The 14209-nt window shown below is 38.7% G+C and overlaps 1 protein-coding gene across 2 annotated transcripts in view; it reads right to left on the reverse strand.

The window, feature by feature from the left end:
• Positions 1-14209, reverse strand: part of LOC150092497 (uncharacterized) — a 57687-nt gene that overhangs the window by 16474 nt on the left and 27004 nt on the right. For both annotated transcript variants that reach the window (XM_090414814.1, XM_090414815.1), the window contains exons 3-5: positions 8317-9097; positions 5220-5755; positions 109-247 (exon numbers count right to left, since the gene is read on the reverse strand). In XM_090414814.1, the coding sequence (XP_090270940.1) occupies positions 109-247; positions 5220-5755; positions 8317-9097 (1456 nt within the window). The remainder of the gene's footprint in view (positions 1-108; positions 248-5219; positions 5756-8316; positions 9098-14209) is intronic.

The raw sequence follows: 14209 nt of genomic DNA on the forward strand, positions 1-14209 counted from the left end.
AGATGGGTAAGTGTGGGCACAAAAATCTTTAAGAAAGCAAGATATGCTCATAGGAGATAACCATTGAAAGAGGGTGAATTGAAAATAATATTCGTCTTATTGACTCACCTGTAAGTGCTACGCCGAGGCTGACATAAAGGGTTAAGTGCTGAGGACAAAGCATGTCAGCATCCAGCTTTATAATGATGGATCCCTTCAAAATTCCGCTCTCCTCATGACCGCACGCCGTCTGCTCGGCATCTTCCACCTTGAATTAGATTAATGCAAAACCAGTACTTAAACAGCTTTATTCACAGAAATATTCGCTGTTCATTCAACGTTTGTTTGGAACAAAAGCAGATGATTTGTTAGTATGTTAAAAAGCAATTCATCTAATTTTTAAAATAGTACGTTTAAGGAATTTGAACAGATGTGCCCCCTTGCCAGTGGCGCACTCAGGATTTAATCTTGAAGGGGACCGAGTTGAGTAGACGATTTGAGAATACACACTACGCATCACATACGACCAGTGACTGAGCATCTGCGGTGATCGCTAATTCATAAGTAGTAGAGAAATAGAACACAACATAAATTAAAAAAATGAGTTTTAATTAGGAAAAGATTTTTGGAAATTTTTCTAGTGTATTTTTTCCCTTTTTTTCTTTTGGGGGTGCCAGCAATGGACGACGATCTCAGTGCTTCGTAATTATTAAAACGCTCATATTTAATTCATTTTTTAAGTTTCAGAACTGAAAACTAAACCAAAGAAGAAGCGTAGGATAAAGCAAAATTCAATAGAATAGAGAAATGAGAGCGAAGGGTCTATTCATATATCTGAATATTGTGGCATTTAAATAATCGTCGATTATGTGTGTGTGTGTGTGTGTTTATATTGAATTCTCAGTAGTCGGAAACTGTCGAAAGAATTTCATCCCTTTAAAAGCTCTTATTCTGACTTGAACTTCGATTCCCTTTCTTGAAGTCGAAAAGGGATTAAAATGTAAAGCTAGGAAAGACAGAAGGGCTCAGAAGTAGTGGAACGAATAATTGCACTCACTGCACCCAAAGTGAACAACAGAATATATGTGTGGGTTTGAAACTTGTCTTACTAATATCCAGATCACCCGTGGGACGCTTTTCGTCATCACCGGACTCTCTCTCTCTCCTGCACAGAAAACGTCTGCTAGAATATCATAAATGACTATAAGCATTTTGGTCCATTATGAATAAGTTGTTTTGCCCTTTATTAGTAAAGGCTTTTGGCCAGTTTCTACAAATTGTCATTGAGTTCTTTCAGTAAAGACGGAGGTCTTGGCGTCTCCTTTGGCAAATTCTTTCCAAGACTGTTCTGTAAGATTAGTTTCAAGAATGTGGTGATCCCCATTCTCTTATTTCATGGAATCACGCTACTCCTGTTCTTGCTAGGTGATCATGCTAGTAACAAGGTCATTTCAAACCCCACAGGGAAGGAAATATAACATTGCATCGAAAGGATGGAATGACAGACTGCTAAATGATATCTCCTTCTCCTGAGAGCTGCCATAGCCAAGACGAATCCATGTGATTTGAAGAGTGTTTGTGCTATGTGGGTGCTTTGTGATTCGCCACTCCAAACAACCCCATACACTCAGCCTCAGCCAATCTCTGATAGGTTAAAGTGCACTGGGGTCGCAGGAAGTGATTAGTAATTAATACTACAGTAATTATACAGCCCGTGATGATGCCCCGCTGGTAATGGATTCACTAAAACCATGCTGCTGTTTTTCGTACTGTACACAACGTAAATTATTCAGGATAACTATAAAAATTACCCCCAGATTGCACTGCACTGTACCATATCTGATGACTTCATGTAATGTAATGGTTTAACATGTTCCGACGTGTGTGCAATAATCGATTATCTGATCTGATCGATGCGGTACATCCCCTTCAAATAAGGGCCACTACTTGTTAACATTTCAATCACTTCGACCAGTATTAAATCAGAATCCAGATGTGGAATTTATAGAAAGTGGGGAGCATTTCCCCCATGCACTCAGCATACGTAAAAATAACCTGTTCGCTGCTTGAAGAAGAAAACTCCCCTTAAACCGGGTTTAATCCGAATTAAACTATTTCAATGTATTGCATTCGCCTTTCTCTGCTCTCGCAACGAGAGTTTAACTTCTCCAACGAAGATCAATTACCACGGACTCATATGGAGTAACAGGGATCTTTCCAAGCCCGTATATAATGAAACTATTGATATACGTCTTGAACAATTTAGGGATTGTGGTCCTTTTCTTGACAGCAGTGGAAGAAGGCACTAAAAAGAAAAACGGCAACCAAATTGCAAAGTTAGAAGAAAGGCGAAAAAGAGAAAACCAGACATCTTCTTATCATTCTATTCTTGTTGAATAATAAATAAACAGAAATGAAGTCCTTAGAAGTAATAGTTAAATAATTAAGTTGGTAAGAAATAAGAAGTTTCCGTTACCGTGAAACATCCTTTCTCCACCCGTTTTCCCCCTCGTATCCTTTGGCATTATAAAAATTCAAAATAGGATGGCTTCAATAATTCTAACTCCTCCCACCCGTCTTTCCACGGACTCTACCACTACACAAACCTTGGTTCTCCAACAGTGCCAAGGCTCGAGAATAAAACCCCAGATTCACACTCCGCCTACACAACACATTGCAAAAGCTGCTCAAGGAAAAACAAACAAAAGAAAACAGCAAATGGAAATCTGATTTATAAGAGATAAATGGAGAACACTCACTTCATGTTTAGTAGGCGATCGAGTCTTCGGGTCCTTCTTTGAGGCCAACAGGGTAACTTTCACTGATCGTGACTTTCCACTTCTCTCAAGTACATACGGTACACGTGTAATGTCACCCAATGAGGAGGCTAACTGCCTAGCACCATTCTTCTTCAGCTCCTGGATTGATGACCAAGGCAAAGTACTCCACTTCTCATACATACACTACATTTCTCCTCTAGTATTTCATTGGATAGAAATGAAATAATAATAATAATAAAGAAACTCTTCAATAGCTCAAACATCAACAATTCATCTAGTTTTGATGGTATCCCTCCTACAGTGCTGACATTCCCAACTTCAGAATTACCGCTTCTTGAAGCTTTACTACAATAATACTTCTTGATTACAATAACGAAACAAATCAATTACAGAAAAAAAAAGGTTATAAATTTGAGCCCCTATCGTCCATCTGTTCTTACTTCAGTTCTTTCATTATTCATAGAGAAATTAATCAGGGATTATTTCTTTACCATCTACTTACTAGCAAATCAGCGACTAGCAGTATGGATTTCACCACTCGCCAGCATGTCCCTCATTTAAACATGACCCAATGAAAGATTTCGAGGAACTCACATATACTGATTGGAAAGAACTAAACGGACACCACAGTGTGAGGAACAACCAGCCTTCGCGTCCACCGTAATAAGACGTAGGAATTCCTTCCGCTGCGATTACTGCAGCAATCCTACTGGGCATTCTTTCTACAAGCGCACGATAGCGATCAGGGGAATTTTGCACTATTCAGCCTGTAGACATGTAACGAGGTTCCAGATTGTTGTGGGGATCACTTCCATTGACCTCACCCGACGCTCCAGTTCATCCTACAGATGTTCAGCCTTGATCTCAACCCCACTGAACATCTGTAGGATGAATCATCCGGACCAGAATGTTCAGGTACTTCTTGGAGTTCAATGTTCGTGACGTTACAAACAGAGGTCCGAGGACACACCAGGAAAAACCGCACCATACCATCACCTCCGAATTTCATAGTTGGAGTTACGCACTCTGGAGAGAGAGGGCATCCACCACACCCATCCATCTGTTTGCTAGAGGGTATAGCATGATACGCCACTCCATAACACAGCTTACCAAGTCCAAATTTATAAGCACTTTGAACCACTGAAGACTAAGCTGCATGTTGGTTCCGGTAACGTGGGGCTTGCATATTGCGGTCCTACCATTAAAACCCATGTTGGGAGCCTCGGTTTTGAATGATTCTCTTCAGATTCGCGTTTCAGTCGATTGCCGGTCGATTCAGTCGATTCAACCTGTCGTTCGACGAATGACGATTTTTATGTATTATCATTCATAGCACCCTATGGTCACGCGAGGTGATTGCAGTGGGTCGTGCACTGCGCGTAGCACTTGCAATTGTCTCGCTGTGCTATGATATCCATTAAGGTATCATTGATCGTTGGCTTGGGATGGTCCAATTGGTCAGCAATCTAAACGAATAGATAGGCCTGCAACATGGCATCACAACGCTTCTTTCAAACTCCACCAGTCCCTTCTCGTAGCCATTTAACCGGACACTTACTTGGGAGCATCATATTTCTCCAATTTATACCGGTTAGAAAAATTGACTAGTTAAATGGAAGGATGATCCTGTCCATGGGGGCATGTGCGTTGACTTCTTTCCAAGCATTGTAGTTGCTTTTCAATTGTTAGGCATTGATCAAGTGTCACACATCTACTCAGAAATTATATTTTATGATCCGCCTTCTAACCTTAGCAGTTCGGTCTCCAACTTCTACTCTGGTCGTTCTCTGCATATTGATGGCAACCTTTCAAATGACATTCCCCCACAAGAGATTGAAATTCGCCAAGGTTCTTTACTTTCACTCTTCTTCCTGTATATAAATGATCGGCTCTCAACGACTTTAATTTCTATTGGTAGCTTTTCTGATGACATAGGCTCCATTACATTTCTTCTCGCCATTTGATTAGCCGTGAAGTTCCTTTTACATCAGTCATCAGCCGGCTCAGTAAAACTAACGCCTGAACTTTTGATATCCTTGTTCTTTAGTGAAACTGGAAGAGCTTGTGGACTTCAATGCTTCCAGAGCACATCCCTGTCTCATGTCTCGCAAGAAACATCTCACTTCACTTCTTAATCTTTCCAGATTTCCAAACAGGATGAAATCTCTGCTTAGGCTAACTTACATCTGCAGCTTCTCCTGACACAAACGCATCTCAGACACAATTTCTCCATCCTCTAAAAACGTGATAAAAACGATTTTTTTGATTCAAGCACTAAATACATCTAATAAAAACAGTGCTCCTATGTTTTGCAGTAGACTGTTTTGAATCGGCGATCGGTAGCGGTATGTCGCGAGATGTGCCGCACGACAAAACAATCGCATTGATGAGATTCAGAACAATATTCAACTAAATTAATCGGCTATGTACCGAACTCGGTTAAAAAGAAAAAGTACTTACGACTGCTTGCTTTAGCACAAGCCAATGCCAGAATTCTTTTCCTTGGCAATTGCAAATCCACGGATTTCCAGAGAGTGTTAACAGCAATTCCTTCAGCGGATTTCTAGTAAGAACGGGCGCTCTGCTTAGCTCGTTGTGTGCCAGTCTAAGAGTTGAAAGACCGGGAACGAGAATACGTTCGTCTACAGTTTCTAGATGATTGTATTCAAGGTTTAGCGATCGAATTTCATGGGTCACGAGACTAACATCGCCGTGGCTGATATACGAGATGACGTTCTCGGGAAGTTTGGTCAAGTTTCGATGACTGCAGTCCACACTCACTTGAATTATATTGTTTTCAGCGCCACACGAACACACGCACGGCTTAGGACACTTCCACAAGGTAAGGTTGGATGAAGTCAGAGAAATATACTGGACTCCTTTCCACCACGTTGGAGAGTCGCATATTGGGTTGTCCTCAACAACGGACGAGATGTTGTTGGTGGCAAAGATAGTGGCGAGTTCTTCGCTTCGGCAGTCACAGGCCCACGGGTTTCCTGTGGAAAGAAATACAGCATTGAAATGGCTCCGCTTACTCGATAAATATTACCTTTGATGGAACAACGAAATTAATTATTAGAGAATGAGATGGGCAAAATATACAGCCATACTGAGGTTTGAAAGAATGGGAGTAGTCCTGCAATATATGGCACACTTGCAAAATTCTAAAAACTTCATATTGAATCAGGTCAATTGAACGGTAAAGTCTGCTTTTCGAAATAAGAAACGGAGTTAGTCTAAAAAAGATGAGTGATAAAAAAGTACCAAGCAATTCTCTCTCTCTCTCTCTCTCTCTCTCTCTCTCTCTTAATTGTCCAGACATCACTTTTATTTGAAGTTATGAAACATTTCTGGTTTGTCAATAACATAAACATTGGTGTACAGATAGTAGGAAGCAGTATTTGCTTGTACCAATTGAATGTGGTATGACAACACGACGGTGAGCTCAGTGACTTCGAGAGAGGTGTCGTCGTGGGCTGTCACATTGATGGGATGTCTATACATGCCATTGCATCTCAAGTGAAGCAACCAAAATCAACGGTTCGCAATGAGATCAAAAAATGGAGATGTTCTAGCATCACTATTGTAGGAAAACACCCAGGACGGGCGACGAAGATAGCTGACAACGACATGAGGGTGTTAAAATGGGTGACACAAAAACCGGCTACAATCGACACAGACAATCCGTGATGAGTTCCAGAGCGCCAGTAACACCAAGGTGAGCACTAATACTGTATGAAAAGAACTCCATTTACTGGGTTTGAGTGGGTGTGGGTTTCCACGGAAGAGCAGAGGCACACAAGCAGAATACCACAACAACAACAACAACGAAGAAGGTGGCTCGTCTGGCCTGGTGCAAAGAGCCTGTGAACCGCACAATTGACCAGTGGAAAACGGTACTCTGAAGCGACTAATCAAGGTTCACCTATTTCCAGTCTGAAGGCAGGTTGTGGGTGTGGAGGCAGCCAGGTGAACGCTTGTTAAAGCAGTGTGTTATACTCACAGTAAAGTTTGGTGGTGGAGGAGTGATGGTGTGGGGTGCATTCAGCTGGTTTGGAGTGGGACCACTGGTCGTTGTCCGTGGTTCCATGAAGCCAGCTCAGTACCTTGATATTCTGGATAATCAGGTGCTGCTTACACTGTGGAGGTTTTATGAAATGGATCCGTGTGACTATCAAGACGATAATTCCCCATGACACAAAGCTGCAACTGCCCTGGTATGCACAGAGACCTGACCGCAAACCCCATCGAACGCCTGTGGGACGAATTGGAACGGCGATTGATTTTCCGCAGCAGCACGTCCTATATATGTCGCTGAACTTAGTGCGGCTTTAATGAAGGAGTGGAGACAAATTCCATCTGATGTTCTCTGTGCATTGGTGGAAAGCCTCCCTCAAAGGGTGCAGGAGGCAATGAAAGCCAAAGGTGGACACACCCGATATTAGGGTTCGGCTGCTGGTATCAATTGTAAATTGCTGAAGTGTCATGACAATTATTGGTAGATAGTGTACATATATGGAAAGTTTCTTTTAACTTGATTCTACTATAAATTAAAGATGTCAAGACATCATATTGTTGGTTTTAATCCCTTATCCAATTACGTGATGTTTTGGAGCATAATAGCATATGGCATGTATCATTTAACTGCTTATCATATTTAATGATGAATTATTTATACGTTGAGCTGTCAGCTGCTAAATAATTCTACTCCCGATATCAATCAAGAACAATTCCGGAGGTCACATCGCCATCAAGCGTTGCATTTTAACCTAGTAGTAGGTATGGTAAAATTAGCTTTTTCTTAGAATCGACAGCTATTCCTAGTTGATGATAGCTAATCATGTCAGAGCACTTTCTGTACATTAAAGACTCTCAGCTAAAGAATCGTGAGAAATTTGCCTTCGAATAAGAAGAACAATGCGAATTTGCATACGAATATTACACAGGATGCATAAAACAATGAGAGATGAAATAAAAAAAATATAATACCGCACTTTTTTTTAGATTTCTTCCTAAAAAATATGAAAGCTTTGAAAAAATTACAAGAAACTGATAGTTAGAACGGCATGTTTATAAGTGATTACATGAAATAACTATCCCCCTCCCCAGTTTCAGATAGGATGACATAAATAAAAGCTTTGTAAGGATTCCTGGATCTTCATTGTGTCAACAAATCCTTTTCTCACCTTCGCATCACAAAATTTCATGATATGGTTGTTGTGCCACTGACTGAGCAATTTCTGCATTGATATGTGATACAAAATACTTTATTATTCTGCAATTTAATAATAACCCCGACTTTTTTTAATGACAATGTTGACAGGAAATGGCTACCAGTACTTCAGTGGACAATGCAGTAAATTCATTTTGAAGAAGGACGATAAATCTGAACAGTGAGCATATCACGTGCTTGCACCGAGACATATTATAGTAATTAAATGTCCTTCAAAACGATAAGGGTTACTTAATCATATACGCCATATGTATCATGAAATTAACTGAAATATAAATCATCCACCTTAAACACGCATATTACACAGTAAAAATATGTACTTACCTTCCAACAAAGCGCGTAAAGTCGTATTTGGGAGATTCTTCCTTGATAAAGACTTCAACCGATTATACGAAACGTTCACAAACTTGAGATAATTCAAGTTAGCAAGCACGCTGCCCAAAGAAAACAGGCGATTATTTGAGAGGTGAAGCGCGTTCAGATGCCGCACTGAGCTGAAATCATCAGAGCTCAGCTGAGTGAAGAAATTATAGGACAGATCCAACACGTGTAAGAAACGATTGTACTGGAGAGAGTTGTTCAGAGAGAATAACCGATTCCGGCTGAGGTCGAGCGTGGTGAGGAAAAGCACCGAGCGAAAAGCAAGCTTATGGATCCTCGAAATGCGATTGCGATTCAAATCCAACGTAGTCAATGGCCCTTGGTGGACAAACGACCGCTCATCGATGTAGGATATGCGATTCCGAGAAGCGGCAAAATATTCGACGAACGGAACTACTCCCAATATTTCGATGTTACATCCTTCAAGGCTGAAGTATTCGAGGCGCAGGTTCTTGTGAAAACCAGGTGGATAACGGAACGGAAAGGAATTGTCGTCCAATATCAATCGCTTTAAAGAGCTGAAGTCATCCAAAAGCAAGTCATCTGCCGAAATAAGACTGCAGTTCCTTAAGTCGAGCGACTTCAGTTTCGGGGTTCTTCTAAATAACGAGACATCTGTTGAAGAGAGAGGATTGTTCCTGAGGGAAAGGATTTCTAAGTTGAGCAAACTCCCATGAAGTACTTGCTCCACAGATGTCAGCCGATTACCACCTAGGAAGAGTGCCTGAAAAAGGACAAACGTTTAATCAGAAGACTCTCAGCGAAATGTTCAATGGACACTCACTGAAACCTGAAACATATCAGCATCAACAAGTGCTTACAGAAATTTAAATTAAATCAAAAGTATATTCGACACTAAATAATTCATTGGATTACATTGTTCGAAGTATATAATGAGGCCGTTTCCAAACTCGACTATTTGCAAATTATCGAGAGAAATCAAAATAAATAAAATTACTTTCAGGCAATTTAAACTATCTAATAGATGTACTGATATTAATAGAAATCTGGGTTAAAGACGAAGAAGTAAATTTGTATCATCTAATCAGAATTAAAAATGATTATCTATATAGAAATTACAACAAATATGGAAGTGTTATTATCTTTATTGGAAACTCCATATCTGTTAATAACTTTACTAACATAAAAATGTAAACAGTTGCAAATATCAACTTATATTTAGAACTTCATGATATACTGTATATAGTTCCTAGAGCAAATAAAGAATCAATACACAAATATTTTAATTTATTATTATTATTGATGATTAACGTATATGTAAGCTTATCATCCGCAGATAAGCATACATAAGTTCGAGGATGAAAACAGAAAAATTAGTTCTCATCCAAGATGTATCATATGTAACCAAATGCATGTAATGTCCGTATTACATGTAAACCAATACAATACATAATACATACATTACAATGTAATACATATGTAATGTATGTATTATATGTAAACAAATGTAAGTAATGTAAGTGTCACATGTAATCAAATGTATGTAATAAGTGTAACATAAGTATGCAATATAGAGTGATTATATCCATTGATATTGTATATATAGAGTGTAAAATTGCAAAGAAACATCTGTAATAATCATCATCATGAATATTATAATAATATATGTTAAACAGTTATTGTTATTATTATTATTTAAAAAAAACTTTATGTACGAGAAAGTATTTGTTATGCATAATTGTGTTCATATAATGTATGTAATTTATCTGAGAAATAATGAAAATGTTAAAAAAAGTGTTCTTTTTATTATTATTGTATTGCAAACACTGCGTTGCGAACTCTCCACATATGTTGAAAAGTTTCAAATCATACCTAAAACACAAAAGAAACAGCAACACTTCTGGAAGATTTCACAGACCTAATAAACGCTGCATTGGATAAAACCAGAATAACATTGGTCGGATTCATTGAATATGACCAATGAATAACAGAATAACATTAGCCGTATTTTGGTAACTTTCGTTAACAAAACCTTGTTAACTAAACTAACACATATCGGAATCAGATCGTCTACTCCAGTGGTTTAAGCCATACATGAAAAACAGGAAGTACATCACACGTACAGGATCAGTGTAGAAAAAAGAAGTACCAGTAACCTGTGGAGTACTGCAAGGAGCTGTCCTATCTCCATTCTATTTAACATATACACACAAGACATAAGCTAACTTCCCCTAAAAAGTAAAACCTTCAAGCACGCAGACGACATGGCCATAGCATCCATTCACAACAACGCAAATATCGCTTACACAAATATGAAAAACGACATCACTGAAATCGCTATCTGATTTGATTGATGTTGTGGAAAAACAAACAATTATATTTTAAAAAACCTCAAACCCTGCACACAGAAACTAAACATCTCACTATCAGACATTCATTCTCCAATACACAAGGCGCTGAACCTAAAACCACAACCATCACACAGGTGAAAACAACCGCTATCTCCGACTTCACTTCGATGCTGATCAAAGTTGGAATAGCCATATAAACTACCTACACACCAAGCTTAGGATAATAGCAAAAACTGTAAAAGCTAGCAGGATTAAAAAGACCAGTAGTCAAGGATCTGAAAGGAGACCCCAACAATACACCAATATACTTGTCCGAATACTTAAAGCCATATTATCAGAAACTATTCTACAAAACAAGGAAAGTAAAAACAGAAAAATGTTATCAGTTTATATGGACAAGAGACAGCAAAATATTCCTTAGAAACACACAAGATGCAAAACCAATTGAAATAAAATCCTTAGAAGACCTCAACAGGCTGCCACATTAAAAGGAATATTGACAACTCGTAAAGAAGGAACAGCACACCAAGCAACATAAATGCAGACCATCAAGTAGACGTAATCACCCCGAAACATGATAATTGCCACATTCTGAAATCAATAACAGAATGGAAACAAGTGACTATCTATTCTCCCCAAAAAAGACTATCTATTCTCCAAATCAACATCAGAAGCATTCAAAAATACTGGCTGATCCTGCAAGCTTATCTGAAGGAAGATATAGACGACATAGACTTTTAATACTAAATGAAGTATCTACGACAAACGAAGAAGCATCCACCTACCAAATGCCACACTTCCAGCAACACAAACAGTGTAGACAAACAAAACGAGGAGGGGGTGTAATAATATTACTAAACATAAACTAGAAGTAACAGAAATAAACTATAAATTAGACTATGCAGAAAAAATATGCATCGAAATTAAAAACATCAAACAAGAAAATTCCTTGATATTAAACGCAATATACAGACCACCCAACTTAAGCACCACAAAATTTCCAGGCGAATTAAACAGATGGCTTTCAACCAAGGAAGTAGGCGTCTCAGAATATTGATAATAATAGGAGACATTAATATAAACGTTAGGAACATAATAACAACACAGATCTAGGTATTGGTCTGTGTTGCTATTATGTTCCATATAACATAACCCCTTCCATACAGTCGTATACACGAGAAGATATAGTCGGAAATACAACAACCTCATCCTGCATTGATCATATAAATATACGGGCGCCTCCTAACTGTCAACAGCAGCTGTCAAAAACATGCAAACTGGCAGACGATTATTTCACAGCATTACAGTTACACACTGAACCAGAACCCATAAAACTCACTGAGACTACAAAACAGTATTATAGCATTCTAAACGAAATAACAGTAAACGATGAAATCAGAACAACAGACTGGATGCAGATAGCATCTTTAGACTCTGCTGAAGCTGTATATAATAATCTTAAACTTGCATTTAATAAAATATTTAACAAAGCATTAACAAAAATAAAAATACGTTTCCAAACCAAACAGAATCCATGGATAACAGACAACAGATTAACAGGCATACAAAGAAAAGATGCCCTATGGAAACAACTTAAGAAGTCGCCGAACAATATCGCTTTAAAAGCTGAATACAAAAGAAAACGGAATCTCCTAACAACACAGATTAAAACGGCAAAAAGAAACTACGACAGAAACAAATTAACAACAGCTCAGGATGACATAAAGGAAACCTGGCACCTGAATAATGAAATGCTGGACAATATACACAGAACTACTGCCTCAGAAACAATAAAGCACGGCTTTGTTTGCAACCCCAAATCCCTCGAACAGCTGGCAAACAACTTTAATCAGCACTTCGTGAACTCTGTCCAAAAACTACAAGAAACAACCTTTCCTCACACAAACGAACATTCTCCACTAGGTCCACGAGCAACCCAGTCGATGTGGTTCCCCACAGTAACAAAAGAAGAACTATCACTGGCATTTCGATAAATTAACCCTAACAAAGGACCGGGGATAGACGGAATCAGACCAAAAGACACCAAGAAAAACCCAACCAACCTACTTCCAGTTACACAAAAACTGTTAAATAAAATCTTCGAAACGGGACACATACCGGAAACACTGAAGACTGCATTAATCACACCCATACACAAACAGGGAAAAAGAAACATTATAAGTAATTACAGACCCATCGCCATGTTTTCTGTAATCAACCAAATCATGGAGCACATCTTGCACTGCAAACTCTCCACATAAGTGGAAACATTTCAAATCATACCTAAAACACAATATGGCTTTCAAAAGAATGAAGGAACAGCAACACTCATGGAAGGTTTCACAGACCTAATAAACCCTGCATTGGATAAAAACAGAATAACATTAGTCGTATTCATGGAGCTAACAAAAGTATTTCACACACTAACACACAAAACCTTGTTAACGAAACTAACCCATATCGGAATCGGAGATCGTCTACTCCAGTGGTTTAAAGCATACATGAAAAACAGGAAGCACATCACACGTATAGGATCAGCATACAGCACAGGAGGTACCAGAAACCTGTGGAGTACCGCACAGAGCTGTGCTATCTCTCCTTCTATTTAACATAAAAACACAAGACATAAGCCACCTTCTCCTAAAAAGTAATATGCAATACCACATCAACCAAATCAATAATTGGTAACCGAAAACGACATATATATAAACTTTGTAAAAACATAGTTAATGATATTGAAAAACCCCCAAACCCTGCCCATAGAAACTAAATACCTCGCTATCAGACATTCATCTTCCTATACACAAAGCGCTGAACCTAAAATCGCAACCGTCACACAGGTGAAAACAACACGTTATCTCGGACTTCACTTCGATGCTGATCAAAGTTGGAATAGCCATACAAACTACCTACATACCAAGCTTAGGATAATAGCAAGCAAACTATACAGATTAAAAGACATTGCCCGAACGCACATAAAAATACTAATCTATAAAGCATTATGTGAAAACATTTTAAGATATGCAGTCACATCATACGCATTCTGCGCAGACTACAGACTTCAAAGGCTACAATGGTTGCAAGATAAAATGGTAAAACTGATATTCTTGGAACAACGCACACCTATGCAAGTAGCACAGACACAACACAAAATATTTAAGGTGAAACACTTATGCCAGTACATAAGTGTTTCACCTTATGTAGTGGCATAAGGTGAAACACTATGACAAACCCCATGTTATAACATTACTACAGCCCACCTACAGAGTAACCAGACCGACATGTCAAATAACACGACAACAGTCAATAAACTACATAACATATAAATACAACAATCACCACGGCAAAGCCACCGAAACTTCTACGTACCTGACATGATAAACAAACTTGTTCGATGACAGAAATCAAGGGACATACAGAGAGCTGAAACAGGCTCTATATAAATATTATAGTGAGAATTAAAATTAGAGAAATTCCTGTTTCTCTCTCTGTCTCTCTCTCTCTCTCTCTCTCTCACACACACC

Source organism: Typopeltis vanoorti, chromosome 25 (assembly GCF_054136105.1).
Source record: "Typopeltis vanoorti isolate ZY-2024b chromosome 25, IOZ_Tvanoo_1.0, whole genome shotgun sequence".
NCBI classification, from domain to species: Eukaryota; Metazoa; Arthropoda; class Arachnida; order Uropygi; family Thelyphonidae; genus Typopeltis; species Typopeltis vanoorti.